This window comes from Vidua macroura, chromosome 5 (genome assembly GCF_024509145.1).
Source record: "Vidua macroura isolate BioBank_ID:100142 chromosome 5, ASM2450914v1, whole genome shotgun sequence".
Taxonomy (NCBI): Eukaryota; Metazoa; Chordata; class Aves; order Passeriformes; family Viduidae; genus Vidua; species Vidua macroura.
Window position 1 is genome coordinate 51,414,839 of NC_071575.1, and position 27,804 is coordinate 51,442,642.

The 27,804-nt window shown below is 40.4% G+C and overlaps 1 protein-coding gene and 1 long non-coding RNA gene across 5 annotated transcripts in view; both read left to right on the top strand.

Moving 5' to 3' along the window:
- The first annotated feature begins 480 nt into the window (after positions 1 to 480).
- The window catches only part of PTPRZ1 (protein tyrosine phosphatase receptor type Z1), a 136,599-nt gene continuing 109,275 nt past the window's right edge, over positions 481 to 27,804 (top strand). For all 4 annotated transcript variants that reach the window (XM_053977903.1, XM_053977907.1, XM_053977905.1 and 1 more), the window contains exon 1: positions 481 to 558. In XM_053977903.1, the coding sequence (XP_053833878.1) occupies positions 501 to 558 (58 nt within the window). In that variant the 5' untranslated portion in view covers positions 481 to 500. The remainder of the gene's footprint in view (positions 559 to 27,804) is intronic.
- LOC128807468 (uncharacterized) lies at positions 21,521 to 27,682 on the top strand. The gene is made up of 3 exons (XR_008437167.1): positions 21,521 to 21,700; positions 22,544 to 22,610; positions 27,502 to 27,682. It is a non-coding gene; the product is annotated as an uncharacterized LOC128807468 (long non-coding RNA).

Sequence of the window (27,804 nt, forward strand, 5' to 3'; positions counted from 1 at the left end):
CTCACTCACATACACACACACTCTCACATATACGCGCACACACACACACTCTCACAAACACACACTCACACGCGCGCACACGTGCGCGCCCGCCCAGTGGAGCGCGGTCTCCGCCCCCCGCGCACACACACATACACACAGACACACACACACACGACACACAAACACTCGCGACAGACACATCAAGAGGACACCCGCGCACACGCATCCGCCCGGGCACACCGCACATCCCGCGCTCCCCCGCAGCCACTCGCGGTCCCCGCCATGCGCTGAGCGGAGCCGCGGCCCCACCAGCTCCCAGCGCCGCTGATCCCGCCCGCCCGCCCGCGGCGTGGGGGCGGCCGCCGGGCGCGGTCGCGGCGCGGAGCCGGATCCCCGCGGGAGAGAGGTGCAGCAGCCCGCGGAGGCCGGCAGAGGGGCAGGAGGCTGATACGGGCAGGAGGCTGATACAGCCGGACAGGCAGGCAGGCAGTCGGAAGGAGACGAGGGACGATTTGGACATGCTCATTCTCGGGCGCTTGGTTGCCTGCATCCAGCTCATCTGTATCCTCAGAGTGGGTGAGTGATCTCTGCATGAATTCATCTTCGGGCTTCGGAACAACTTTTCTCCCCGGGCTCCAGTGGGTTTTGGTCTCTCTGATTCCTTTTACTTAGATATGCAGGCTCAGTCCTTGCCTGTTCTACACCGCGAAAAAACGCTGTCAACACCACGGGTGGGGGAGCGTTTCTCTTACCCTTTTTACCTCAGCCGCCGGGTTCCGAGGATGCGCGGTACCCCACGCCACCGCCGGCGCTGGCGGGCTGCTCCGAGCCGGGCTCGCCGGCCCACCTTGCCTCTGCTCCCCCAGGGTGCCCCGCCGAGTCCTCCCAGGGGTCCGGCCCGGCTGAGCTGCCGGCTCCCGCGGGGGAGGGACCGGGTGTGCGCCGGTGACAGGGAGAGAGAAAATCCATGCCCAGCAATGGTGATATCGATCATCTCTGGGGACGTGGGATGTGAGATGTTACTTTAAGGTCTCGCATGAACTGTTCCGAAGAGAAAGGGATGGTGCAAAATTTTACTTAAAAAAGGACTCGTTCTCCCTGAAAGGGTAACGTCAGTGGTTGCCTTAAACCATGCAAAATACGAGTCGTTCATTCACGTGGGACCCCACATACAGAATATGGATTCATATATAGATGTTAGTAGGACTGCTTACATAACCAAATTCATTTTCAGCTCATGCAGACCCGTGCAGCTGGAGAGCATCCTCAAAATCATGCAGTTCCCTGTTACACGATAAGATGGTTATTATAACCAGCATGAGTCACTTAATGCTGTTAGAAGTGCTTCATCAAATAAACACTAGCAGCTTTTGTGGTCAGGTTTGTGTCCTGTTAGATGATAGTTTTGAATTTATAAGTTCTAATCAAATAGATCACTAGAAAATACCAGTTGGCTGCTTATATTTAAGTATGAGGAACTTGGGAGCTTTACCTCCTTGTGTACAAAACCAGTCTTGCAATAGGTCTGTGGTGACAAAGTAGTCACTAACCTACATTTGTCACCCAATAGGTGGTGCTGCTTCTGAAACCATGCAGCTCTATAAACAAAGATCGGGGTTAGGTTTCACTCTCAGTGCAAGCAATTTTGTACTAAGTTTTGCTAGTTAGGGAAAACTACTTTTTTAATTTTATGGTAGAAATGTTTTTGCCTCTTTTCAGAAAATACTGTGGAATGATTCAACTATAAACGTGATGAATGTAACTGATCTTCAGTTAAAATGTATCATATTCATAAGGGCATTAATAACACTTTAATGTCACTTTTAAACTAACCTATTCCTAAAAATCTTCTTACTGCAATTCTCTTACTTCAAATAATTCTCATACACTATGGCAAAGAATGGCCTGTTATAAAACTTTTGATAAGTTTTAATAATGTCTTTCTTACATTGCCAACCTGTTTCCTAAAATCAGATGTACTCCCAAGTCTGTTTAAGGGAAAAAAATAGCAGGTGCTCTTACATGTGTGTGGAAGTATATGAAAATGTTTGAGGACAGATCAAGTATATGATAATATCATCATAATGTAATATAAGTCAATTAAATTTTGGAAAGAACTTCCCTATTCAGGTCCTATCACACTTCCCTATTCAGCATCCTATCACACTGGAAGCAATGCAAGATATAATTTTGTAACCTTTTTTGTTTGTCTGTTTTAAATAATTTTATATCGCATCCTATCAGAAATAAGCTGGTTTTATGTAATATAATGTTTGGGTACTTGTTTTGCATATGTATGTTATATTCACAAATTTACAAGATCTTACAAGATGGGAAAAGGTTTTCTACTCATACATAAGATTTAAGTGCAGCTACTTTTTGTTTCTCTAGACAGATACACTATTGTTTTCAAACCTGACCTGGGGAGGACCCGCTTTCTAGATCTGTTGGATTGATTTGGTCTCAGTGGTGCATCCTTCTGAAGACTCATGAGCTAGACTTGTCAGTGTGTTCAACAATATGATTGCTTCCAAGAACGAATACCCTGTACAGGCTATTAGATTGATTTAATCAGATTTTATTTGAATATGTTCCTGTTTGATTACCTCTCTGTAACAAATATGCTATGATATGATAACATTCATTCAAAGAAACAAATACTTAGAATACTGATATCATTTCCTTCTGTGTTTTTTGTTTGTTTGTTTGGGTTTTTTTCATAGAATATAAAATAAGTTATCGTATACCGCCAATGTATGGTTCCAAGCGTTTGGTGAGAGAGAAAAACTTGATGGGACTGTCTGGCTCTTACCATTAAATATTTCTGGTGCAGAAGAAACCTGACCCAGGGCTCTGTGAAGGGATTGGTGCTGGAGAGCATGGCAATCTGCCTTTGCATTGTGGAGCCTTTGCTTATTAGTGTGAAGCTAGGCAACATGTAGATCCCAGCCTCATTTGCTTGTAGTTTCAAAAAATGTTTTTGAGTCCTTAGCTGGTCTGGTACAGAGATTTTTCAGTGGTCCTTCCCAGGGAATCCGACTGGGACATTTGCTATTGACATTGAGAGATTCATCAGGAAAATCTGTCTCATATGTGTCCAAAAAGACAAGGCAGCCAAGTCAGCCTGAAGAATAAACTGTTAGAGCAGATGGAGGCAGAAAGTTCTTCTGGGAATGACAAAACAGTGACAGTTCATTCTTTGCCTTACTGAAGAAATGCTCAGGAGCTTAATTCTAATATCCCTGCTGAGTTATGAATAGCACCTTCCTTCATAGTGTTACTGAAGCCAAGGAACATGATTACATCAAGTACTGATGTAATTACTCATGGAGCAGGGTATTATCCGAGTACTCAGTGAGTGCTGTTCAGTGAAGTTCAATGAAACCTGTGGAGTGAGATGCTATTCAGTCACAAGTAAGAGCTCATAAGAAATCCTATGCCATTGTTTGTGAACACTGCTGTGTGGTTAGAGATTTCCTATTCTTTGTTTTACTGAGATTAAAGGGAAAAAAGCCCCTACCCTACATGGACAATTCACTTGGTTTTTTACATTTTTATTTTAAAGGAGAAATTTATGAATCTGTAATCTTCAACCTGCATGTATCTCAGACTGAAGATACTCTTTGAAAATCTGCCCTGGCTTCCTGATGTGTTCCATATAACCTGAAAATCAATAAGGTGTGCCCTTTTTGTGCCTTTTGTCACATTGTTCCTATGGAAATAATATCTGGAGCCTTTTCAATAAGTAGATTATGAATCTGTGTAGGCAAGAAAATGCTCATAGAAAAAGGAACGTATTTTAACAACTTACACTGTAATTGTGGTTAAAATTGAGTCAAATAAGTGTAAATATTTAGGCAAGAGTTAAAATTATTCCATGCTTTCACTAGCAAATGTATGGGTAGTTTCCCCAAATAAAGTAAAAAATATCTCTAGAATTAGCTAATCTGCATCCCACTGCAGTCACTGTCTGGCCTCAACCACGGTTTTTCCTTTCAAAATGCAACTCATTAATCTATGAATTGCTTAATTAATTGTGTCTCAGTTTAATTTCTCAGTATCTAGAAAAGAGCCCTCATTTTTAGGTTGCTTCTGGCATCCCTGTGCCATGACTTTATTTGCACAAAGATGGTAATAATTCCCTAAATAATCTTATTTTTCTTACACAACTGACATCAGAACAGTATTTCCAAGCTGTCAGGCAGCATGCACCTCACTATCAACATGAAAGCAACTTCTCTATGCTCTTTACTGGATGGTCACTACTAAAAATTATGAGAATCTAAAGCAGAGCAGGCCTTTGGCTTCCTAAATCCATTCTCATTTTCTGTTCATTCTCATGTCCACATGTTTTGCCTCAGTAAGCCCTTGGACTGTTAAAGGACTGTGGGATCAGATCCTTCTTTTTTTGCACTGATCTCTTATTTTGGCAATATTTTTGTAGGCCAGTTATTTAGCACACTTAAAACTGAATTACATCACAGTAATATTAATGTATACTACTCCTAATGCTTTAGCACATTTTATGCTTAAGATATGTTGCTATGGATGGTGATACATAGCTCCTATGGAGACATTTAATCCTATCATATCTAAAACATAAAAGCTAAAACAAAACCCAAGAATTTTAGAACTGATTTATTTTCTACTTTAACCATCTACATTGTGGCCATATATATGTTATGCTTTTTTGTACCATAGAGATTTATATGTATCAAAATCTAAATATACAGTATGGGTTTATTTTAGGTTCAAATACTGGCAGGTATGAAAAGTGACAAAATTAATGGCATTTTAAAATTAATGTCAGTTTAGTCAAATATTTACTTAGCACACTTGTCATCTGTAGGACATATCTAAAATAGTTATGTAGTTTTCAAAATGGAATCAATACAATTTATAAGGAGAGTTTTCTTAATTGCATTTGGCCTTACTTCATCTCTGAATTTACCCTTCAATCTGGATTCCTGGAAAGAAACTAAATAATATATATAAAACTAAGATGGTAATTTGAAAATATTATAATTATAATCTGTATTGTAAATTAGGATGTTAATTTATGAAAATAGGCACTTGCCCATTTCTTAAAGAAGGCTATTTCCTAGATATTCAGTGCTCATCATTTAAGTGGCCACTTCCCACTATGAGATCTCTAATTAGGAATTTAAGGGTGAACAGATTCTGTTCTTTCCCTGACAATTTCAATTCCTCTTCAAATGTGCCATGCTTCTCAGTATTCCCTGTAGGGCCTGGAAGTCTGTGACAGTTCCGGAGCCCCCAGCTCCCATTTAACAGCTCAGTTCTCACAGCTTCTTGCACCATTTATGTGGCTTTCCTGTACAAGACATCCTTTGGCTATTCAATAAGCTTCTTTTCCCATAAAGACAAAAGTTACCTTTTTGAATACATGTCAAGCCTTCTGTATTAGAAAGATGAATCTACAGGAAGAAAAGTACTTACAGTATTAAATAAACAAGATCCACTAAATGAAAGATAGCAAATATTTCAAAGAGGCTGGGACTATAAATGAAACTTGGCTCCTGCAGGTTGTTGAGGAGCTGAAAAGAATACTTTTGTAGGAAGGTATGGTGCAGGTTGCTCATTGAATACAAATTACTGATGTTGATCCATTCAGTTTTGAGGCTAAACTGTAAATAACTGGAAATTTTAGAAACAAGGTGAGGGTTTATTTGCATCACTGCCTGATAATTATGGTGCTGTCTGATAGAAGTGAAATAATAGACTTTTTAAGTAAAGCAGTCAGCGTGTGAGAGTGTCAGATTATTCTAGATGAGGCGTGCCTCTCAAAAGCTCCTATTGCTTTCTACATCTTGCCCGTACTTGACTTTGGTTTACTTTCATCCACTGGAAGTAGCTATATATCACCCTACCAATCAGTATTTTTCATGACTTTGAAGAGCCCAGGAGCTATTGTTTGAGTTAGTTAATTTCAGAAATCAGTATTGTGGTGAAAGTCACGAGGATGATGAAAGTACGATCCTGATGAGGAGCGCTTGGCGATGGAACTAGCATGCCTGTGGAACTTAGGTGTCTAAACCCAAAATTTTAATCAGAAGGTTCCCTGACTCAGCTCATACCTTGATGGTTTCCAGGGAAGTTTTCAGGCAGCTATAATTCCTCTGCTGCATGTACCTTACCTGACCTTACTGTGGGCATCTCAGTGCCTCTTTCACTCCAAAGTTTCATTGGATCCACATGCAAATGTCCTTTCAGGTGACTTTCCTGAACCTTAAGTCAGTAAGGCTTCCCTAAATATCTGCTGACAGAATCAGGTGTTGATCTGGCTGCTGCTACTTCTCTTCAGGACAAAGGACAAGGTGACGGCTGTGCCACCTTCTGATGTTGTAGCCCAGTCACTGAAGCGTTTTTACACAGGCAGTCAAGAGAGAAGGCCTGATCTGAGATAAAGGGATTTGAGCCTATGTCTTCTGTCTCCAGACATTAGGTTTTGTTAAATAAGACTTTTCATACTTCTTGTGTAATATGAAGCAATTTAACTTAGTTTTCTAAATTAAAAAAAAAAAAAATTGAGAGGGTTCTGGGCAAAATCTTGAAAGAGGGTTGCTAAACAGTTGGAAACCACATCTATTTCAGGAATTTTTGGAGCCGGAAATGGAACCTGGGAAAATTTGCAAGAAAATTTTCCAGCATATAAGTTTGCCTTTTTCTCACTGTTCCTTAAGCATCCACTTCAGTCTTCCGAAGTAAGGATTCTGAATTAGTATGATGCTACAGCAAGATAGGAAATATGAGTTCTTATGCCTCCTCCCACTCAGTATTTCATTATCTACTTGCTGGATACAATGCATAAATCACTACCCCTGCCTTTTCTCTGGTTGTGCTCTAAAAAAGATCAGATTTTGCTTGTTTCTTAATAGTTCCAGATACTTATTTAAAGAAGGGAACTGCACTTTTGAAAGACTAACCTCTCAAAGGTGAGCAAAGCTCAAATGTTTTTCCACCAACTCAGCATTTTAGATCAGCTGTCCTGGTCAATTGAGTACCATTTGGGCAAGCCAGTTGCTTGTTGCTGCACTCAGCTGCTTAGGTCACCTAAAGACAGTGGAGCAACCTTCAAGGCCCTGGAGCCTACTGCTATTGCCTGGCACGTGGGTAATTCTCTTAAAGCTGTCTTGCACTTGAATTTTTTTCTAAGTCACAGCTATTGATACATCTTTTGCACCACAGTTTCAGATTCAGCAGCTAAAAAATAGGCTAGATGTGGTTTAACTACTTGCCATATAAAAAGCACTATTTCCTTATCTAGATTTTTACAGCATCCAGTTAGACATACAAGGTGACTTTTTTTGGGTATTTTTTTACTATCCTTTATATTTCACTAAATGTAAAGGATGTAGTTACTTTGAAATTTTCTCTGTGATATTGAAATATTAAAGATCCTAATGTGCAGGTAGCATTCAACAACTTCTATTTCTGTATGAAGCTACTAGGACTTCTCACCTGACAAGTGAGAGATTTCATCAGAAGTTTTTGGGAGCACTATATCCGTTAGTAATTTGGCTAGGAATTGTCATCCTCATTGCCAAAAAACTTCTGCTAAATATTGGATTATCTGAAGGCTGAAATATAAAGTAGGTAACATTTGAAAAGTTATCCATCTTTACTGCCTCATTTATCTGTCTGCTAAGATGGGATAAGAGTAAAGCAGGGAAGAGGTGGTTAAACAGTGACATCAAAAGGGCAAAATAAGAGATGTCCAGAGTACTTTTACTGTATTAAAATCATGTTACAAAAAATTGGTCTTCAAAATCCTATAAATTAAGAATGTTGCATAAAAATAAATCACATCAAATGTATCTTAGTGAAAGACAGGGTTTTTTAAGTTTTGTAGCATAATGTGACAAAAAATTCCTGACTCATTTAAAATTTTCTTGGAAGTCATGGTAAGTTCTTTAAATAGAACAGTTTTTTTTTAATAAGCTATCCAGACCACATGAAATATTTTCCTAAAGAAAATGGAAGGGTTTATTGAATTCATTGGTATTTAGACTGGTTTGTATCATAATGCTTCAGAATACACTTTTCCAAAAATAATGCCATTTTTCAAAGCTTAAAAATATCCTTGAAAAAGATAAATTTGTGATGTTCTGCAGGGGCAGCATATACCAAAGAAACAGAAAGATTTTTGAAAGCTACAGCAAATATTTTGAGGAAAAAACAAGACTTTAAAATCAGCATTTAAAAAAAGACTTGATTCTTCAATTGCTTTATATGCTGAACTCTATGATTTCAGCAGAAGTTCCCAAAAAGAAAAACATCTGCTTGCTGACACGAAATAGCTAATGATCAGAGTAACATCTGGCTTTATAAAAGGGACCTAATATTGCTCTGGGTAATTTTTCTTCTGGCTCCATCCCCAAACTGACCAACTGTGTTTGATCTATTTCTAGTCATTTGGAAAAGTCATTTAGTTTCAAGTGCATGCCAGTTATTTCTTTCAGTACCTTTTGTAAGTCTTATTCTGATATTCATGTCTAAGTATCATAACTAATTTGTCAGGCTAGGATTTCCTGAGTGGCCCAGTAACCTTCTTCCAGCTTCTTGAAGCACTCCAGTTAGTTGTCTGTGGTATCATTCCAAATGGTGCACTGGCCACACAACCCATCCACCTGTCATTTGAACAGAGTTTGGGGAGAGTTTTGTGTGATCTCTGCCTACCTCTTTCTTCATACCTTTGAGTTTTGGTCACTACCTTTGCATTTCATGTATCTTGCAATGTTGCAGAAAAACTTACTTTCTGTGGTTTTTTCATTTTTTTCTAACACACTTTAAGTTTGTGCTAAAAAAAAAAAAAAAAAAAAAAAAAAACCAACCAGGGAGAAAAAGTTCCAGAAGAGCTATACAAGTTTTAGGGTAGTGCTAACACAAACCCAAATGACTATAACCTGGCAAAGTGAAAATTTATACTGAAAATTCAAAGAAGGTTCCTAATCATGGGAACGGGCAAACAGGAGCATGGCATGTCTCTGAGGGCAGGCATGGCAGTTCGCACAGACAGGGCAAGCAGGCAGGGTTGCAGGTTTCCTCCTGCTAATGGGGTTTTTAGTTTGTTGTTTCTTGTGTTTTGTTAGTTGGTTGGTTTGGGGTTTTTTTGTTAGTAATGATTTTTACGTGATGAAAAACTGCAGTTAGTAAAAGTGTACATAGCAAAATAAAGCCCTCCAAAAAGGATGCGTCTGTCCAGACCCCTTCATGTGCGGAGTGCTTGAGCTTATCAGTGGTACCCAGGGGCCATTGCAGGAGAAGCCTGCCTGAGGTGTGAACAGGTGAATGATCTCCTTTCACTGGTGGCTGAGCTTAGGGAGGAAGTTGAAAGACTAAGATGTAATAAGGAAAGTTAAACAGAAATAGATGGGTGGAGTTCAACCCTTCCATCCTTGAGGGAGGCCCACCAGGGGTCAGAGGACTCCCATGCCTCCCATTGTCAGGCAATAGGAGGACACCTGGTGGATGAAGGGGAATAGAAATGGGTCCCTACTCGGGGAGGTAATAAAAATTCCTCCCAACCCTCATCACCAACCCAGGTGCCACTTCAGAATAGGTATTAGCCCCTGGATCTAGAGGGTCAGCCAGATGATGTAGAAGAAAATTATCTGCCCAGTGAGCCCCCCAGTTACGCTTCATCTGTCAGACAGATCACCACCTCTGACATTAAAAAGAAAAGAAGAGTAGTTGTAGTGGGTGACTCCCTTCTGAGAGGAACCATATGTTGAGGGTCTGTTGCCTCCCTGGGGCCTGGGTACAGGATATTACCGAGAGACTCCTTGGGCTGATTCAGCCCTGTGGCTATTACCCACTGCTGATACTCCAGGCTGGCAGTGATGAGATTGAAAAGACGAGCGACAGGGCAATTAAATGACACTAAAAGGGACTTTAGGGCACTGGGTCAAGTAGTTGATAGGTCAGGAGCACAGGCAGTGTTCTGCTCAGTCCCTCTGGTGGCAGAGAAAAACAGTGAAAGGAATAGGAGAGCCCACACTATCAACAAATGGCTCAAGGGTTGGTGTCATCAGCAGACTTTTGGGTTCTTTGGTCATGGGGCAGCTTTTTTGGCACCTGGCCTGCTGGAACTGGATGGGATCCATCTCTCTGTTAAGGGCAGAAGGATTTTAGCTCATGAGCTGGCAGAACTCATTGAGAAGGCTTTAAACTAGGTTTGAAGGGGGAAGGGGATGCAGCTGGGCTCTCTGGAAGCAGGCCCAAAGGTGGTAACCTGATTTAGGAGTGAAATCAGTAGCCCAGCTGAGGTGCATGTACACTAGTGCATGCAGCATGGGTGACAAACAAAAGGAGCTGTAAGCCATGGTGCAACAGCAAAGCTGTGATGTAGTCACCATCATAAAAACATGGTGGGATGACTTACATGGCTGGAGTGCTGCACTGGATGGCTACAAGCTCTTCAGGAGAGACAGGAAAGGGAAAGAGGTGGAGGGGTGGCCCTTTATTTTAGGGGGGCTTTTTTTTTCAATGCCATGGGCATTGAAACTAATGACGATGGGTAAGAATTAAGGGGAAGGCCAACAAGGCTGACATCCTGCTGGGAGTCTGTTATCATCCACCTAACCAGGAAGAAGAAGTGGATAGCTTATTTCATAAGCTGGAGAGTGCTGGAGAATGTTTCAAGATCACCAGCCCTGGTTCTCGTTGGTGACTTTAACCTACTAGAGATCTGCTGGGAACTTAATACAGCAAAAAAGAGGCATTCCAGGAAATTCTTAGAGTGTGCGGAGGACAACTTTTTGTCACAGCTGATGAGTGAGCCCACTGGGGGAGGGACTACAAATAGAGATGGGCTGGTGGGAGATGTAGTGTTTGGAGGCCACCTGGGGCAGAGTGATCATGAAAATACAGAGTTCTCAATATTTGGTGAAATCAGGAGGAAGATCAATAAGGTTTTTACATTTGACTTCTGGAGGGTATACTTTGACCTATTCAGGAGACTTACTCAAAGAGTTCCTTGGGAAGCAGACCTTAGAAACAAAGAAGTCCAGGAAAGGTGAGCATGCTTCAAAACAAGAGATCTTGAGGGCACAAGAACAGACTGTCCCTGTGTGCTGAAAGATGAGTTGACGAGGTAAACGTCCAGCCTGGATGGGTAATGAGGCTTCAGAGGAACTTAGGAATAAAAAGAGGGTGTATTATCCTTGGAAGGAGGGTCAAGTCTCTCAGAAAGTATTTAAGGGGCTGCTAGAGCATGTGGGAAAAAAATCAAACTGAGGCCAAAGCTCAGTTTGAACTTAATTTGGAAACTGTTGTAAAGGATAATAAAAAATGTTTATACAAATATATTAATGGCAAAAGGACGGGTAAGAGCAACCTTTGTTCTTTACTGGATGGGAGGGAACTTAGTAACTGCAGATGAGGAGAAGGCAGAAGTGCTTAACACCTTCTTTGCCTCAGTCTTTAGTGGGAAGATGGCTTGTCCTCAGGACAACTGTCCTCTTGGGTTGGTAGATGGTGTCAGGGAGCAGAATGGTCTCCCTGTTATCCAGGAGGAGGCAGTCAGAGAACTGCTGAGATGCTTGGATATTCATAAATCTGTGGGCCTAGATGGGATCCATCCCAGGGTGATGAGAGAGCTGGCAGATGAGCTTGCAAAGCCACTCTCCATCATTTACCAACAGTCCTGGCTCACTGGTGAGGTTCCAGATGACTGGAAGCTGGCCAATGTAACACCCATTCACAAAAAGGGTGGCAAAAAGGATGCTGATAATTATAGGCCAGTCAGCCTGACCTCAGTACCCAGTAAGGTAATGGAACAGTTTATACTGAATGTAATCATGCAGCACTTACAGGACAGCCAGGGTATCAGACCCAGCCAGCAGGGGTTTAGGAGGGGTAGGTTGTGTTTGACCAACCTGGCCTCCTTTTATGACCAGGTGACCTGCCTGGTGGATGCAGGAAAGGCAGTGGCTGTTGTCTGTTTGGACTTCAGCAAGGCCATTGACTCTGTGTCCCACAGCACACTCCTGGAAAAGCTGCAGCCCATGGCTGGGACAGGAGCACTCTTCACTGGGTTAGGAACTGGCTGGGTGGCCGGGCCCAGAGAGTGGTGGTGAATGGTGCTGTAGCCAGCTGGGGCCAGTCGCCAGTGGTGTCCCTCAGGGGCCTGTGCTGGGGCCAGTTCTGTTCAATATCTTTATTGATGACATGGATGAGGGGATTGAGTCTTTCTTTAGTAAATTTGCAGATGACACTAAGCTGGGAGCGTGTGTCGATCTATTGGAAGGTAGGAGGGCTCTGCAGAGAGACCTGGAATGGTTGGATGGATGGGCAGAGTCCAATAGGATGAAGTTTAATAAGTCCAAGTGCCCAGTCCTGCATTTTGGCCACAATAACCCCCTGCAATGTTATAGGCTGGGGACGGTGTGGCTGGACAGTACCCAGGCAGAAAGGGACCTGGGGGTACTGGTGGACAGCCAGCTGAACATGAGCCAGCAGTGTGCCCTGCTGGCCAAGAAGGCCCATGGCATCCTGGCCTGTATCAGGAATAGTGTGGCCAGCAGGAGCATTCCCCCCTTGTACTTGGCACTGGTGAGGCCACACCTTGAGTGCTGTGTCCAGTTCTGGCCCCTCAGTTTAGGAAGGACACTGAGACGCTTGAGCGCGTCCAGAGGAGGCAACGAGGCTGGTGAGGGGCTTGGAACACAAGCCCTGTGGAGAACAGTTGAGGGAGCTGGGGTTGTGCCAGCCAGCTGCCCACCAAAACAATACATTTGTAAGCTGAGGTACTGAGTGCTTAGTTAGCATCTCAAGTACCTCTCAGCATTTCAAAATGTGTACAGTAAAAGAAAGAAAAATATCAATAGGAGGCTATATATCATAAATACAATGATGAGACTTAAAAATTTACATTTTGAGTTTGATTATTGTGTTTTGAGGCTGTTGACCATCTGCTATTTTAAATAAGATTACTTGTAGAAGGATAAGGTAGGAAACCTTTAAAGGAAAGTATTTGAAATTGATCATGTGGTTGTATGATGTCAGGGGCTAGAGTAAAAATACTAGCCAATTGAAAATCTTAGAGAACTGGCAGTGTTCTCACTTTCACACCTGATACAACCATAGGAGATTTCAATTCATTTTATTTCAGTGTCAAATTATGCATTGGCTGAATTCTGAGAGTATTCTCAGGCTCATCTGCCCATTATTCATTAATCCTCTCCACGTCCACCTCTCATATTCTTGTATAATGGTTTGGCCTCTCTGTCAGCCCCATTTCTCACTACATGTACATTTTACCAAAGAAACAGGCAGTTACATGGTAGTTTACTCATCTAAAATTACTGCAGCAACTTTGTCAGGGTTCTCCTTGACTGGCTTCTACACCCCTTTTAAAGAGTAATTCTTACATAGCTGATGCAATTCTTTTTCCCTGTTTGTTCCTCCTCCTTTATTTGGGATGAAGAAAAAGGGATTTCTGTTTTGCTTACTGCTTTCTCTGTATGGTAAAAATACATAAATCAATATGTATTAGAACTAACCAAACATTGGGTAAAAAAATGTAAATTCTTTATTTTGTTTCTCCATGAGTTTTATTTTCTGCACTGTTGCCTAATCAGCTTCAGAGGTTTATTTTTGGATATGTCTTGATGAGAGACAGAAAAGGTTTCTTTGTTTAGAAGTTATGTATGTATCTGACCAGTGTCAAGACAGTATTATATTCGGTAGAATTCATTCAGGAATACTTAGACTAGAAATTATTCTTTTAATCCATTAGTGAAAAATACCTCCAGGAAAATTCCTAAGGATTATACAAAGATATCCTTTAATCCGAGTCTTTTTTCAGTATTTTCTGGTTTTTGCTGTCTACAGTGGGATTTGTAATGCATGAATCAGCAGACAAAGTACATTTCCATGTGGCAGTACTCATCTGTGTCTGTATGGGAAGTTCCAAACTTTTTGTGTGAATGATAAGACTGTGAACAAAATCTTCTAATGATTTATCTGAGCAGTGTCTGTCCTCATGAAAACCGGTGTTTAGATTAGATATTAGAAAAAAATGTCTTCACTGAAAGGATAGTCAGGCATTGAAACAGGCTGTCCAGGGTAGTCGGTGGAGTCACTGTTCCTGGAAGTGTTGAAAAAAAACCATGTGGAGGAGGCACTAGGGGATATGATAAAGTGATGGACTTCATGGTTGGACTCCATCAGCTTAGAGGTCTTTTCCAACCTTAGGGATTCTGTGATTCTGTAAAAAATGACAACAGGAACAGATATGCCCTGTTGTTAGGAATATGTGTGAATCTTATACGACCTGACTAGCTTTTGCAACTATATATTTACTGTATAAAAAGAGATTCATCATAGCAAAACATATTGCAAGTGCACTTTAGAGCAGCTTAAAAATAGCCTTATTGCCCTGCTGAATGGATGAAGACAGGTTCAGCTAAATCTGCTGAAGCTAATAAGACAGTGATGAAAAAGAAATAGTTTCCGGTTACATGCAGTCAAGTGAAATACAGGAAAATGTATATGGAGCAACCAAAAAATCAAGTCCTGGTTTTGGTGAATAAGGTAATATGAGTTAATCAGTTTTTTCTAATATAATCTGCATATTCTATCACAATTATAAAGAGTGCATTTGAACAAAACTGAAATTCAGGTTTTCATGGTTTGCTTCATTAGTTAAATAATTCCTTGGATGTGCAAGAGCTTTTCGAAACACATGTAACCCTGAAATCTGCTGTTCACTTGAAATCAACAGGAATTTCAACCTATTCTGAGTATGATTAAATCAAAGAGGTTTCCTCATCTTGCAGTGGAACTCAAAATCCTGGGTGTGCATAGACTGGGACTCACAACAGCCAGCATGCCCTTTACTGGGACATGCAAGCTTGGCTGGTAAAATAAAGATCAGTGTAGATAGTAAAATGTGAAAAAATAACTAACTGGGGCATGCCTCTCAGGACCACATATTGAAAATAATTATGCTGACACATCTTGTTTAGATGGCTGGATATGTGGAATTCACAATGGTTGATCTTACTACCCCTAAACCAGCTATATGATGCTGATACTGGACACTTTCCATCATCATCTAATAATATAAGATTTGCCAAAGAAACAGGAGATGGCAGTCCTAAACATTTCCCACATACTGGGATTTGAACCACATCTGTGGAGGGCAATATGATCCACAGTATGACAGAGCACAGCAGCTGGGGATGGGCAACACTGCTGATCTGTACCAGGCTGAAGATGGGAATTGTAGAAAAGTTTGAAAACCTAACTATTCAGTCCAATGGGTGGGATAAGGTGGTTCACTGTAGCATTTCCAGGTGCTTGACTAGATTTTTGCCCTCTCTTCTTCACTGCTACCCTGCTCCAGAGCAGCAGCTGCCACTGTGTGTGAACAGCAAATCCCGAGCAGCAAATCCCTGGTCTCCTCCTTCTACTGTGGCTCCCTACCATCTCCCCCCTCTACACCCCTACACCACTGTCACTCTGTGGCTGCAGTAGGGATCTCTCTACTGGAATGGACACAAATGTGCATTTGGCAGCCTGTACTGCTGGAAGTATTATGGGCAGTGGGTGAGAAAATACATTCTGTAGGTTAGTTTAAAGTCTTGGGTCAGCAGTTGGCCCATGCTGGGTTATGTCTGTCATAAAAGGAGTGATACATGGAATTCCAGACCCTGTCTTTTATCTAGCTGCTTTGCAATGTAAAACCAGCAGGATTTCTATTGTCTCTTGTAGTTTTGAAACCTGATGAAGAATGCTGCTGTTATCTCCTGGTCTGGTGCTCAGACTTATCTAGGTCTTCTGGGTATCTCTGAATAGTCACCTGCTTACCCTGCACCCAGGAAGTCTCTGCAGTTAGACACAAAAGTGCATTGTAAGTCTCCCAGAAAAGTGTGTAGCTGTATCATTAGTCTGTGTAAGAAGCATATGCATTTGCACCGCTCCTGTTGGAATTACAGGAGGTTTTCTGCCACAGGCAGGTATGGCAGCTGAATGAGCAACTGTGCAGTGCCCTGGAAGAAAATACAGCATGTGCTTCTTTTTGTAGCAAATCAGATGCTTTAGATGGCATAGAGACAACAGATGCATTTCCCTGGTGAGTCACTGAGCTTCCCTAAAGCTCTGCATCTCCAAGGCTTTCAGCTGAGGTGAAGCATGTTATGCTGCTCCCAGTACAGTCAAAACCTTAAAGGCTTAGTCAAACCTATAATTAATTAATGCTTGTGCTAGACTTAGAAGATATCTCACTAGATGAGCACTAAGTCTGTTGCTAATGATTTTAAATCTATGAAGCAACTTCCTAAAACCCTTTGAAATTGGCAATTATAATGTCCTGTCTTACATGGCAAAGCTTTGATCACTCTAGAGCAGGGAATAAATGCATGACTTAAACTGGAGAGATACAGTGACAGAACAGTAAAAAAACTGTGGAATACAGTGGCATGGCAGAGAACCAGAGGAAGATCTGCTGTTGCTCCTTCCAAAACTCAGTTTGAAGTCATTTCAGTATTTCTGTGTTGCATAAATTACTGTGAAAGTCCTAGGAGGTCTGCAGTTGCATGTGCTTACAGTGTGAAGATAAAACTTAATTGAAGAATTTTTACTTTCATGTCTTGTTCATTTTTTTTTAAATTCCTATGCAATTACAAGGCTACATTCTGACACAGCTCTAGAAGTGAATTTAATGAAAATCTGACTTGTTCTGTCACAGGTACTTAAATGGGATTTAAAAAAAGAAAGAAGTTAAATATATCTGAAAGCCTGTTGTTTTCTGTTCAACAGTAGGAATACTTTGCAGAGAAACTAACTAGCTCCAGTCTAGAAGCTTCATTTTTGCTGTGGTGTTTTCTGAGAGCAAAACATGTGAAACTATCTTCTGTGCTTGACTAATGCTTGTTGTGGGTTTAACAATGCCGTCCACCAAACTGCTATCCTAACTTGCTCAATTTTTAATGAGATCATTAAAATTAAGCAGGTTCTTAGGTATAAAGCAGTCTGGTATTTGCTTGTAAACTTTTTACTCTTCCTCAAATAACTCAGTTATTAGTGTGTAGAAGACAGAAAATAAGAACATTTTAAGAAAATGAAAATGAATTCTAAAAGGACTCTGCTTTTAAGGATGTATGGGGTCTTTTTAAGCTGCTGTACTGCTGTCACCTGCATATAATAAACACCTGTTCAAGGCATCTTCAGAAACATTTTACTTACTTTGATTAATTGCATAATAAATTCTCCCTAGTGGCTGTTTGATTAAGTGAAAAATACTACAAGTTGCTTCTTGAAAGAGCAGATATTATTGTAATGGTTTTATATCATAATAAAATAAATTTACATCCAAGTAAATTGAGGGGGAAAAGGTCTCTCTTTCTAATTGTCCATAAACTTTCCTCTGAGGGATTAAATGTTAGCACTGTGCCTATTGATGCAGTACTAGTACACTTCAGAAATTTTACAAACATTTGGGAAATTTATAACTGGTTATTGGAAATACAGCCATTTAAAATACACAATGCATTTATTCCATTGCATGCAATATATTTATTTCATTGCATGCACAGATGAATCCTTTAAATAGGCTTTTACATGTGTTGGATATTTATACAAAAATGAGATCTCAGGTTAAACTGGCATGTGGAGATGCTGTATAATCAGGGAATTGCTACCATTTATTATTTATGTATTGACAACATTTACGTGCATCTGTCAGTGACCAGGGTTTCATTGCATAAGGTACCATATGAACACAGAACAGGAATATGACACCTGCTCTAAGGAATTTAGAAATAAAATAACATACATAAAGAGAAGCTGAGAGGACAGAGAAAATGGGTGCTACTGCTAAGAAGAAGTCATATATTTAATATAAAAAAAGAGTTTAGTTGGTGAAGCAGCAATTTGTCATCTTTCCTAGCTGTTCCTATGAGTACCAGTTTTCAAAGAGGTATTGAAGGGATCTGTCTCAGTTCTACGTTGTAAGGTAGAGGTAGTAATACTTCACTCAAAGGTGTTTTGTGTGAACAGGAGTATGTTCACATTTCTGAAGCTCTTTCAAGAGTAAAAAGGTTGGCTCAAAGTCTCAGGGCAGTGTCCCACTATGAGGAGGTTGTGCAGGGAGTCTCTGCAACCTCTGAGGACCCAAGGCATGAGTGAAGGCAGTTCCATTTGCAGTTCCCTGGAATCCCTGGTGCAGCCCCTCACATGCTGTGTCAGCCCCAGGCAACACTTTGAGATGAGGAGAAGTGTTCCCCTGGAGACCTGCTGTATCCTGATGGTTCAATAGGAAGCTGAAAATCATGAGACCTTGGAACTGAACCTGGCAGTAACAACTCGAGCACGTCATTTTACCTTCTTTGCTTGTTTGCTTTCTGCAAAGCTGAGATGGTATACCCATACTTTCTGACATTGGTTCAGGAACAAAACTACTGCATACATACAAAGTGCAGACATAGTACAGTGTGCACATGGGCATGTGAGCAGCTGAGGTGTCCTGCTTTGGGTGAAAAAGGGAGCCCTTTCAGCCTGTGCACAGCCTTCCTAATGGTGAATGACTTCACTTAGGGGAAACTGCATGGACATTTGCGCCTGAAAATATGAGTCAAAACAGCTGATCTGAGCATTTATCTTGTGGTGGATTGTCTGTGATCATAATCCTAAATGGGGGTTCTCACCCTGGATGACCTGCTGCTACCCAGAAATTTTGGGCTGCAACTAGATCTCATACCTCATGTCAGCATGGGGAAATGTGGGAATATCAGGTAGGCATTTGATGTGTAAAACAAAGCTCTAACATCTCACAAAAGGAACAATTATACTGAATGGGGATGCCACTGATGTTATTTTAACTAATTGCTGTAATTTAGTGGCCAGATAAAAAGTGGTAATACAGTCATAACATACTGAAAAGTTGGGTTTTCCTCATGTGTAGAGGTCAGTAAAGCTTGGGTCCATGTGTCATGTTTGATGATAATAAAAATAATTATACTCTTTATCCTGCGTCGTTTTTCTTCATGTATCATTCTTCATGCTACAAAGGTAGCATGTGAGCACAGGTCTAGGGGTGATGGCTGTTGGCAGCTATTTTCCATTAGCTGCCATTTCAGTTCCACAAGGTCTTGCAACCCACGTTTTCTAGGTGGTCCCTGGTGCTGAATGAATGGGTACAGCTTTTCACTCTTATGACCTCCATAATGCCTCTTCATGGGTCACCCTGCATGCTTCTGTGTATGCTGCCAGTTACCACGCTGCAGTGTCCTGACACATCCCTGTCTGCAATTCTGACCTCAGGGAGGTGATGCTCTGTATCCATTTGTTACTTGTACTTCAGTAACAAATGTTGACTTCTAAGTTTTTACCATAAGGCCAAGTACTGACATGGACAAAAGTTTTAAATTGCACAGGTGCAGTGGATAAAAACGTACATTTCTTTGTATTCTCTCTTTAAAAAAAATGCCATATACTAAAAAAAGAATTGAAGGACCATTCCAGATTTCTGCTTGTCTTCTGGTAAATGATAAATTCTGAGGGGAAAAACGGTAAGAAAAGTGATGGGTCCTATTAAAAAGAGAAGAGACTTAATGGTAGTTTCCAGATCTTTAGTCTTTTCCAGTTCATAGAAATCTCAGAGAGATTGAGAGTAAGTGAAAGAAAAGAACAGCAAAGGAAAAAAAAAAAAGGAAAGGGAAGGGAAAGGAAGAAACAGGAAGGAGGGAGTGAAGAAGGGAGAGAGAAAAGAAGGAGGAGCAATGATGGGTTTGGGGAAGGAAGAGACACCACCCCCTGCCCACTTACCCACACTTCCACACTGCCTTGGCCTTTGAGGGTCGCCTTCAGCCCCTCCTCTCTTCTCTCTCCTCATAGGGAACCATATGCATTCCCATTACCCTCCTTCTCTTTTGCAGCCCCACACCTGGGTGTGAACCAGATTCCTTTCAAAAAATCCTACTCTTCTAGAGCAGTTCTTATCTGAGGGTAGGACGGAATACTGCAAAGCAGATTCTGGGTAATTGTCACACACTGCCTGTGGCAAGCATCCATATCTGAGATTATCATATAAATTCTATTTGTACTACGTACAGTCTCAATGCAGCTCAAGTTCTGTGGATTTATTGGCAATATTACAAGTAAATTATTGAAATAGTTGTTAAAGAGTGAGTGTTGACAGTGCTATTCAGGCTGTAATGACCACTGTAACCTAAAAACTTCCAAGGAGCTTTATTATTTTCAAAGAGAAATGTGTGTTCTTAGGCTGAAAGGTGATTTGGTTGGAATAATACATTCCATTTGTAATGAATACATCCTAAACTAATGTTGCCTCCTTGAACATTATGCAAACCCAGGATTTGAAGGTAAAACTCACTGTTCCTAAGGATGGCACACTGCTGCCTCTATGTACAGGACATCGGTGTGTTTTACAGATTACACAGAAACTACTGGTTTTCACCAAAATGTACAGACCTTTGGTGGTAACTCTTTGAGAATATTTGAAGGAGAGTTAAAAGCCTTGGACTTGTAAGGACCATGTTGGGAAGAGTTTTAGCGTGCAACAGGGAACAGACAGGCTGTCATGGCAGTAAGTTGTGTAAGTATTTTTCAGGGAAACAATAGTTAGAAATAAGTTTCAGCTAAATTTCACAATTATTTTAATTGGAGAAAACAGCTCTAAATTCTTTTTGATGCAATAATTGTAATGAGTACTATTTTAAGAATCCACCCAAGGCTCTAGTCATGAAAGAACATGTGCTTGACTGGGTTGCATTCACTCTATAAAATATAATTGGTGTTCTACTTGCAGCTCTGAAGAGAAAATATTCATTTGTTTTCCTCCATGCCAGAATTCCATGATGGCTATGATGAGTAGCCTAGTTGGGAAAAAAATGGGAAAAAAATCAAAAGAGAAACTAGCTGTAATTAACCATGGAGGAACAAAATTATGTAAAGAAAAAAATTCTCAGGAGGAAAGGCATACTAGTGCAAATCTTGATCAAAAAAATTCTTCTGCTCAGTTCTAAAGTGTGTCCATAGCATTTTTTGATGTACACATCAATGTACACATCAAAAATAGGTGTAACTAGGTGTAACTATTTTCTGATGTATATTGTACAACAGATAACTTTCTAAGAGCAGGGCAATATTGGGGTGTTTTGGTTTAACCCCAGCACTGAGCCCCACGCAGCCCATCAGCAGGATCATGGAGAGAATCAGAAAGATACAAGTGAGCAAACTCATGGGTTGAAATAGAAATTAATAAGGAAATCAAAAGCCCCATTCACAAGCAAGGGTAAACAAGGAATTTTTCCCACATTTCCTAAGGGCGGGCAAATGTTCAGTCATCCCCAGGAGAGCAGGGCTCCATCACACATAATGGTAACTTGGGAAAACAAATGCCATCACTCCAAACATTAATCCCTTCTTTCTTCTTTCCTCCACTTGGTATATTGAGCATGATGTCATAGGGTCTGGAACATGCCTTTGGTCAGCTGAGATCACCTGCTCTGACTGTGTCTCCTCCCAACCTCCCATGCACCCCCAACTCCCTTACAAGCCTGGCAGTACAAATAGCAGAAGAGGCCTTGGCTCTGTGCAAGCCCTGTCCAGCAACAACAAAAACACCTCTGTATTATCACCCTTGTGTTCAGCACAAATCCAAAACATAGCCCCATACCAGCCACTGTGAAAAAAATTAGCTCTACCCCAGCGAAAACCAGGACATAGGGTAAGAACTAGTATCCAAGAGCAACTCCTGTATTTAAGTGATTTTTATGCTCAGAAAGAAATTAGAAAAAAGGTAACTGCTGCAAATTACCATATAGCAAGCTAAATTTCAAGAGGATTGATTCCAATTACAGATGATCATCTGCTTTCTTTGATGTAGAAAAATAGCCAAAACACGGCCAAAAATGTGCCATAGTTAGTGTTTGCACGAGAATGACCTATTCAGCATGCACCAATGTAGCCTCTCAAGAACCATAAACATAGAAGTAGATATTAAGATACCAACAAAATCAAAAAAACCTTTTTTCCTACAGTTATATTCTGTCATTACCTTTCCTTTGAGTGCAAATATAGAGTTCATAAGAAACCATGCACATTTTAGTGAACTAATAAAATTTGATCCTAATGTAAATGTGTAGTATATTGCCTGTATAAGAGCAGTAAGCCCATTGTTATGGCAATAAGCCAGGCACTGCTGGATAAATTAAAATGCAACCCTTTCATCACTGCTTGATTTAGCAATTAGTTGACATTAAACTAGGAAACATGCGCTAGGCAGAGTACAGAATGTTATTTCTCCATATTAATAGCCTAAACTCTTTTATTGCATATCTATATAATAGACAGAATTAATGCTGATAGGATTTCCTCTATTTACTAAAAAAAATCCCTAGTCATGTTAAAGTGTTGTTTTGCAGTTGCATTCAGCATAGATAAGATATTCCTTCACCCTTAATCTAATTATGACAAAATTAATAATGACAAGACTTGAGAAAATAAGTGTGTGACAATTAATAAAAAAGTGGGTTAGATATGAGGGACTTTGCTTTTTTGATGATGACAGGACACAGCCTATATTCATCACCAGTATAAGAGGAGTATGCTGAGAAAAGGCAACCATAAAGACCAAGGTAAATTACAAAATCTAAATGAGACCCTGGAGACTAGGGAGATAATGACGTAAATCTAATCTGAGATGTGGGCTAAGGCACAAATGTATGGGTGAAAAGCAAAGCTTGGATTTGATACAAGAAAAAGGAAATGTTTGAGAAATGATCTGTAGGTTATATGTGACCTCAGAGAACAATTCATCCATCATTCAGTTAACTGCTGACAGCTTGCTTTCCCTGGGGAGTTAATTTGATGGCAACCGCCTGCCCTCAGCTGTCATTTTTATAGGAGCTGAGAAGCTTATTCCTACCACAATCAGGCTTTTGGCTCACCTGACACCCAGTATGCACATAAATAGGTGTCTGCCACTCTGGGACAGAGAGGGCCGCCAAGAGTGAACCAGAGAAATCAATGTGGCCATTAAGGAAGCTCTTGGTCAGCTCCCAAGATGGCCCCAGGAAGGGCATCTGAATGCTTTGACAGCTGAGCCATCGCTCAGCCAGCGCCAGCATTGGTTCATCAGTGACACAGGAGCCTGCCCTAGCAGCACCTGAAGGTATGGGCCCCTGCACCACGCTGGCCTTTGTGTAGTAAGTATATGGGAACAGCTTATAAAGAGCAATTAAAACATTAGAATTCTGGAAAATAAGTGCATATGAAATAAAAGTTGGCAGGAAGGTTAAATGGACAGCTTAAACTTTCAAGCTGCAAAATAAAGCATAATTCACAGGAAATATTAGGGAAGGAAGGAAGGAAGGAAGGAAGGAAGGAAGGAAGGAAGGAAGGAAGGAAGGAAGGAAGGAAGGAAGGAAGGAAGGAAGGAAGGAAGGAAGGAAGGAAGGAAGGAAGGAAGGAAGGAAGGAAGGAAGGAAGGAAGGAAGGAAGGAAGGAAGGAAGGAAGGAAGGAAGGAAGGAAGGAAGGAAGGAAGGAAGGAAGGAAGGAAGGAAGGAAGGAAGGAAGGAAGGAAGGAAGGAAGGAAGGAAGGAAGGAAGGAAGGAAGGAAGGAAGGAAGGAAGGAAGGAAGGAAGGAAGGAAGGAAGGAAGGAAGGAAGGAAGGAAGGAAGGAAGGAAGGAAGGAAGGAAGGAAGGAAGGAAGGAAGGAAGGAAGGAAGGAAGGAAGGAAGGAAGGAAGGAAGGAAGGAAGGAAGGAAGGAAGGAAGGAAGGAAGGAAGGAAGGAAGGAAGGAAGGAAGGAAGGAAGGAAGGAAGGAAGGAAGGAAGGAAGGAAGGAAGGAAGGAAGGAAGGAAGGAAGGAAGGAAGGAAGGAAGGAAGGAAGGAAGGAAGGAAGGAAGGAAGGAAGGAAGGAAGGAAGGAAGGAAGGAAGGAAGGAAGGAAGGAAGGAAGGAAGGAAGGAAGGAAGGAAGGAAGGAAGGAAGGAAGGAAGGAAGGAAGGAAGGAAGGAAGGAAGGAAGGAAGGAAGGAAACTAGAAGACAGCAGAGTGAACTTTGGGTCCCATTCTGATTTGACAAAGAACTTTCAGAAGCGTTCTGGATGGTTTTTTTTACAGAAACTCTGGGGTTTTTTTGTACTTTAAGCTTCACATACATGCTATAGTTCTGATTCCATTTTTTCTGGAAAGAGAGATGAAACACTTGTGTCCCCTTTTGGAAAGGCATGATGGCTTTGTTTTGATCTTCAGCCCAGAAGTAAATCTTACCAATAAAGAAATAAAAATGGGCAGATACACACTCTCTGGTCTTCTGCATGTTGGCCTCAAAAGTGAATTGGTTCAGGTATTTATAAAAAGACACAATCCTTTCATAATGCTACAATCGCCTAAGAAAGCCAAGATACATTTACATATATTATTTTTTTCTTTCTAATCTCAGCTGTAAGACGTGTTTGATTGATGCTGTGATGGGCCCTTTCCCCTGTTGTGCCTCAGAGTACAAGAAAAGGGAGAGTTAATGCTCATCCATATATTCTAACCATTCAAGGACCAAAGATGCTCCTTTGGGATGAAGATTAGAACTTCTTTTCTAGGCAGACTTTGATACAGTTGCCTATTTCTTGTTGAATTCAGTTACCTATAATTTGTGCCTCCTGAGAACTTTAAAAAGGCACCAGTTGCACAAGTTGTATGAAGCCAGCACCCCTCCAAGAGATATTCCTTACTTTTCTAAAGAGAGTGTTTACTTCCTGCTTCTTTCATATAACAGTCTCTTAGATTGGATGGTGGGTGGGGGAAGTTTAATTTCTCATTTTCTTTTCTTGTTTTGCTTTAGTATACTTATGCAGGAGCCTGTGCTTTGGAAAGGGACAGTACTCTTCATTACAAATTATATATAACTTCAACTAATCAACATTTGCTTGGAAGATTTGCATTTCCTATAAATGAAATCATATATAACTTATATAATGCTTTTTCACAGAAAAGCTCTTTTCTTTTTATGGAAAGACTTAGTCTGATGTAATTCCCTTGGAGCTGATGGTAAAACTGAAGTTGCAAGTTAATGATACATAATACCAGTGAATATTGTGTGAAGTGCTGAATGCTGAATTGCAGAAAACTATGTGGATATATGACATGTGTTTGTTACTAGTGATATGGTATTTATGAACTGAAGAAAAGTCATGTTTTTCAGTATCAAGATACTCGATTTCTTTCCAGATTCATTTTCAGAGTAGAACTTAAGTTACAACTTCAAGATTACCACTGAAGCCCCAGACAGACGTTAGGGGCATGCATGATTATTGATGTCAGGTTAAGAATTCTAGAATTCTCTCACACACAGAATAAATGGTAGAACACCAATGACTCTTAATAAATTCCCTATTTTTCTTTACTAAGAAGTGTATTTTATTGTTTGGAAATCATTCTTATACCCTGTATCAGGATAAGCAGATAATTTAGAGCATAAGAGGTGCTTTGCTTTAAAGGAGAATATGGTAAGAGAAAAAATTCTTTCAGTTCATTTGCGGAAATTGTGTTCAAAGTATTTAAGACATTTTAGATAATGAATTTTTTGTACTCTCATATCAAACCTGAACTTGATCTCATCAAAATCTGCGATAATACTTCTTGTTTCTTTAATGGAGCTACAATTTCTTGTAGAGAGGCTTGGGTGTGTAAGGGAGGCAAGAAGGAGCGTTACAATTAAACTGTTACATGGTAGTCTTACTTAAAATATTCAGGACTTGTCAAAGAAACTAACAATTAACTCTGAACTCTGTAAAATTTCAATCCTTAAATACAAAAGAGAGATCTCTTCTGTTTGTAATTATCTTTATGGGCTCTAAAAAAATAGGCTACAGATAAAGAAAAGCATTTCCTTTCATTAAACCCCATAAGTACTGTTAGATGGAAAGATCATTACTATGAAAATATTGTTCCGTTTAAAACCTCAGTTTGATTCTGTTAGGAAAAATCCCAAAATACATAATTCATTATTGAAAATTCATCCACTTTTGCTTAGCAGAGTCATAGGAAAGGAGCAGAAGCTGATGAAAAAGGTTGGGAAACCAGTAGAGAGAGGGTTTTGGGGAGGGAAGACATGATGTCAATTAGCCCTAGATGGATTCAGAGGTGTGGAAGATTGAAGATTAGATGACAATTGGACATGCTGTGCATTCCTCAGTGCCTTTGGAGGAAGAGATTGTTCAGGTAGACACTGACCTTCATGCTGTAACGTACACTTGACCAGAAGGTTAGCCCAACAGGACCAAGCCAGATTGCTCATAAAGATCTGATTTTCTCCTCGAGAGGTATGTGAAACTTGCAGGTGTATTGCTGCTTTACAGGGAAACATTTTGAAAGGATTAATGTCATTTAAGTGCACAATATCCTATAGTAGGAGCATTTTAATTTGGGAGTCTTGAATCTCCCATCTTTTTTGAAAAATTAATTCCTAATAATGATATATTAACATAGTTACAGTAAATCCAGTATCTGTGAGACCTTTTCCTGGCCTCTCCTCTTTCAGAGTTCTTTAGTGCAAAATTGCAGTGATGTCTTATAAACCAAAACTGATTTCAGTGGTGTGTTTTTAAACAAAAAAAACAAACAAACAAAAAAAAAAAGGGTCTGAGAAGAACAGAATGTAAGTCTAGTTATGGCAAGGTCAGCCAAGCCAGACTGCATTGAGGACACCTTATAGGTCAAATGAAGGTATTACATCTTCATTTTGGTTTATGTCTGACAGATGTACTGCTGTGACTTGCAGAGTAATTTTTTGACATAGAAAGTTCACTATTATGACATAACAGAGTAGCATTTTTATTGTACATAGGATATTCCAAACTGTTTAAATTTTGCAGCTAGTCTAAGGTAGTTGGATAGTGATTGTTTATTTTAAAAGATCATTTTAAACAGTTACCCAAAATATTGTTTTCCTTGCTGTTTAACTAATTTGCAGGTTTTTTACTGTAAACTGTATTTTAGGAGGAAAAAAGTATGTATTGTTTGAAACTCTCATAACAATATTCATGTCACCGAAAGCTTGGCTGCATGTTTCTCTGAGACTTATGTAAATTTTCAAGGACCTTGTGTGAATGGAAGGAGTCTGAATTTGTGTCCATGGTAATCTGTTCAATGTGTAGAGGAAGTTACAATGGCCTTAGCCCATGAAAAGGATCAGTTGTTTTCATGGAAAGCAGTCAAGACATGCTTTGAATTCAGATAGTCAACTTAATCAGAGCTGGACTTTGTTTTGTAAGGGTTTCTCGTTGAAAGAACTGAATGCTGGTCACCTGCTACAATCAAAATACATCATTCATCTGTAAAGGGGCATAAAAATTTAACAGTTAGCTGAAGAATGGATACATCCCTGAAACAAAGGGAAAGAAAGTCCTGAAGTAATTTAGAATCTCTGCGTGGGCATGTAGAAGCATGAAAATGCCACAGCTCTGCGGGCTCATCACCTGCCTTCAGCCACGGGCAGCTGAGTTAATTCTTACTGTGCTTCTTTAGCAATGGGAATTCAGCAGTGCTTCTCCTCACTGACTTCCTGGCTGTGGTGGGAGTCCTGCCTGGGCAGGACTGGTCTGCACACCTAATGGGCAAGACAGAGTGGTTTGAGCAAATGTGGGAATTCAGAGTTGTATCAGCCACCAGAAGATATAAAAAGAATTCAAGTCTAGTCCACCTCAGACAAAATGGTTTTGTGTGGTACAGCTTACAGCCCTGGTAAGAATAAAATGATTGAAACTATATTTCTCTTTTGTCTTTACTAAACGAAATCATGTAACATTTGGGTTTTTTTCCCTGCATTTA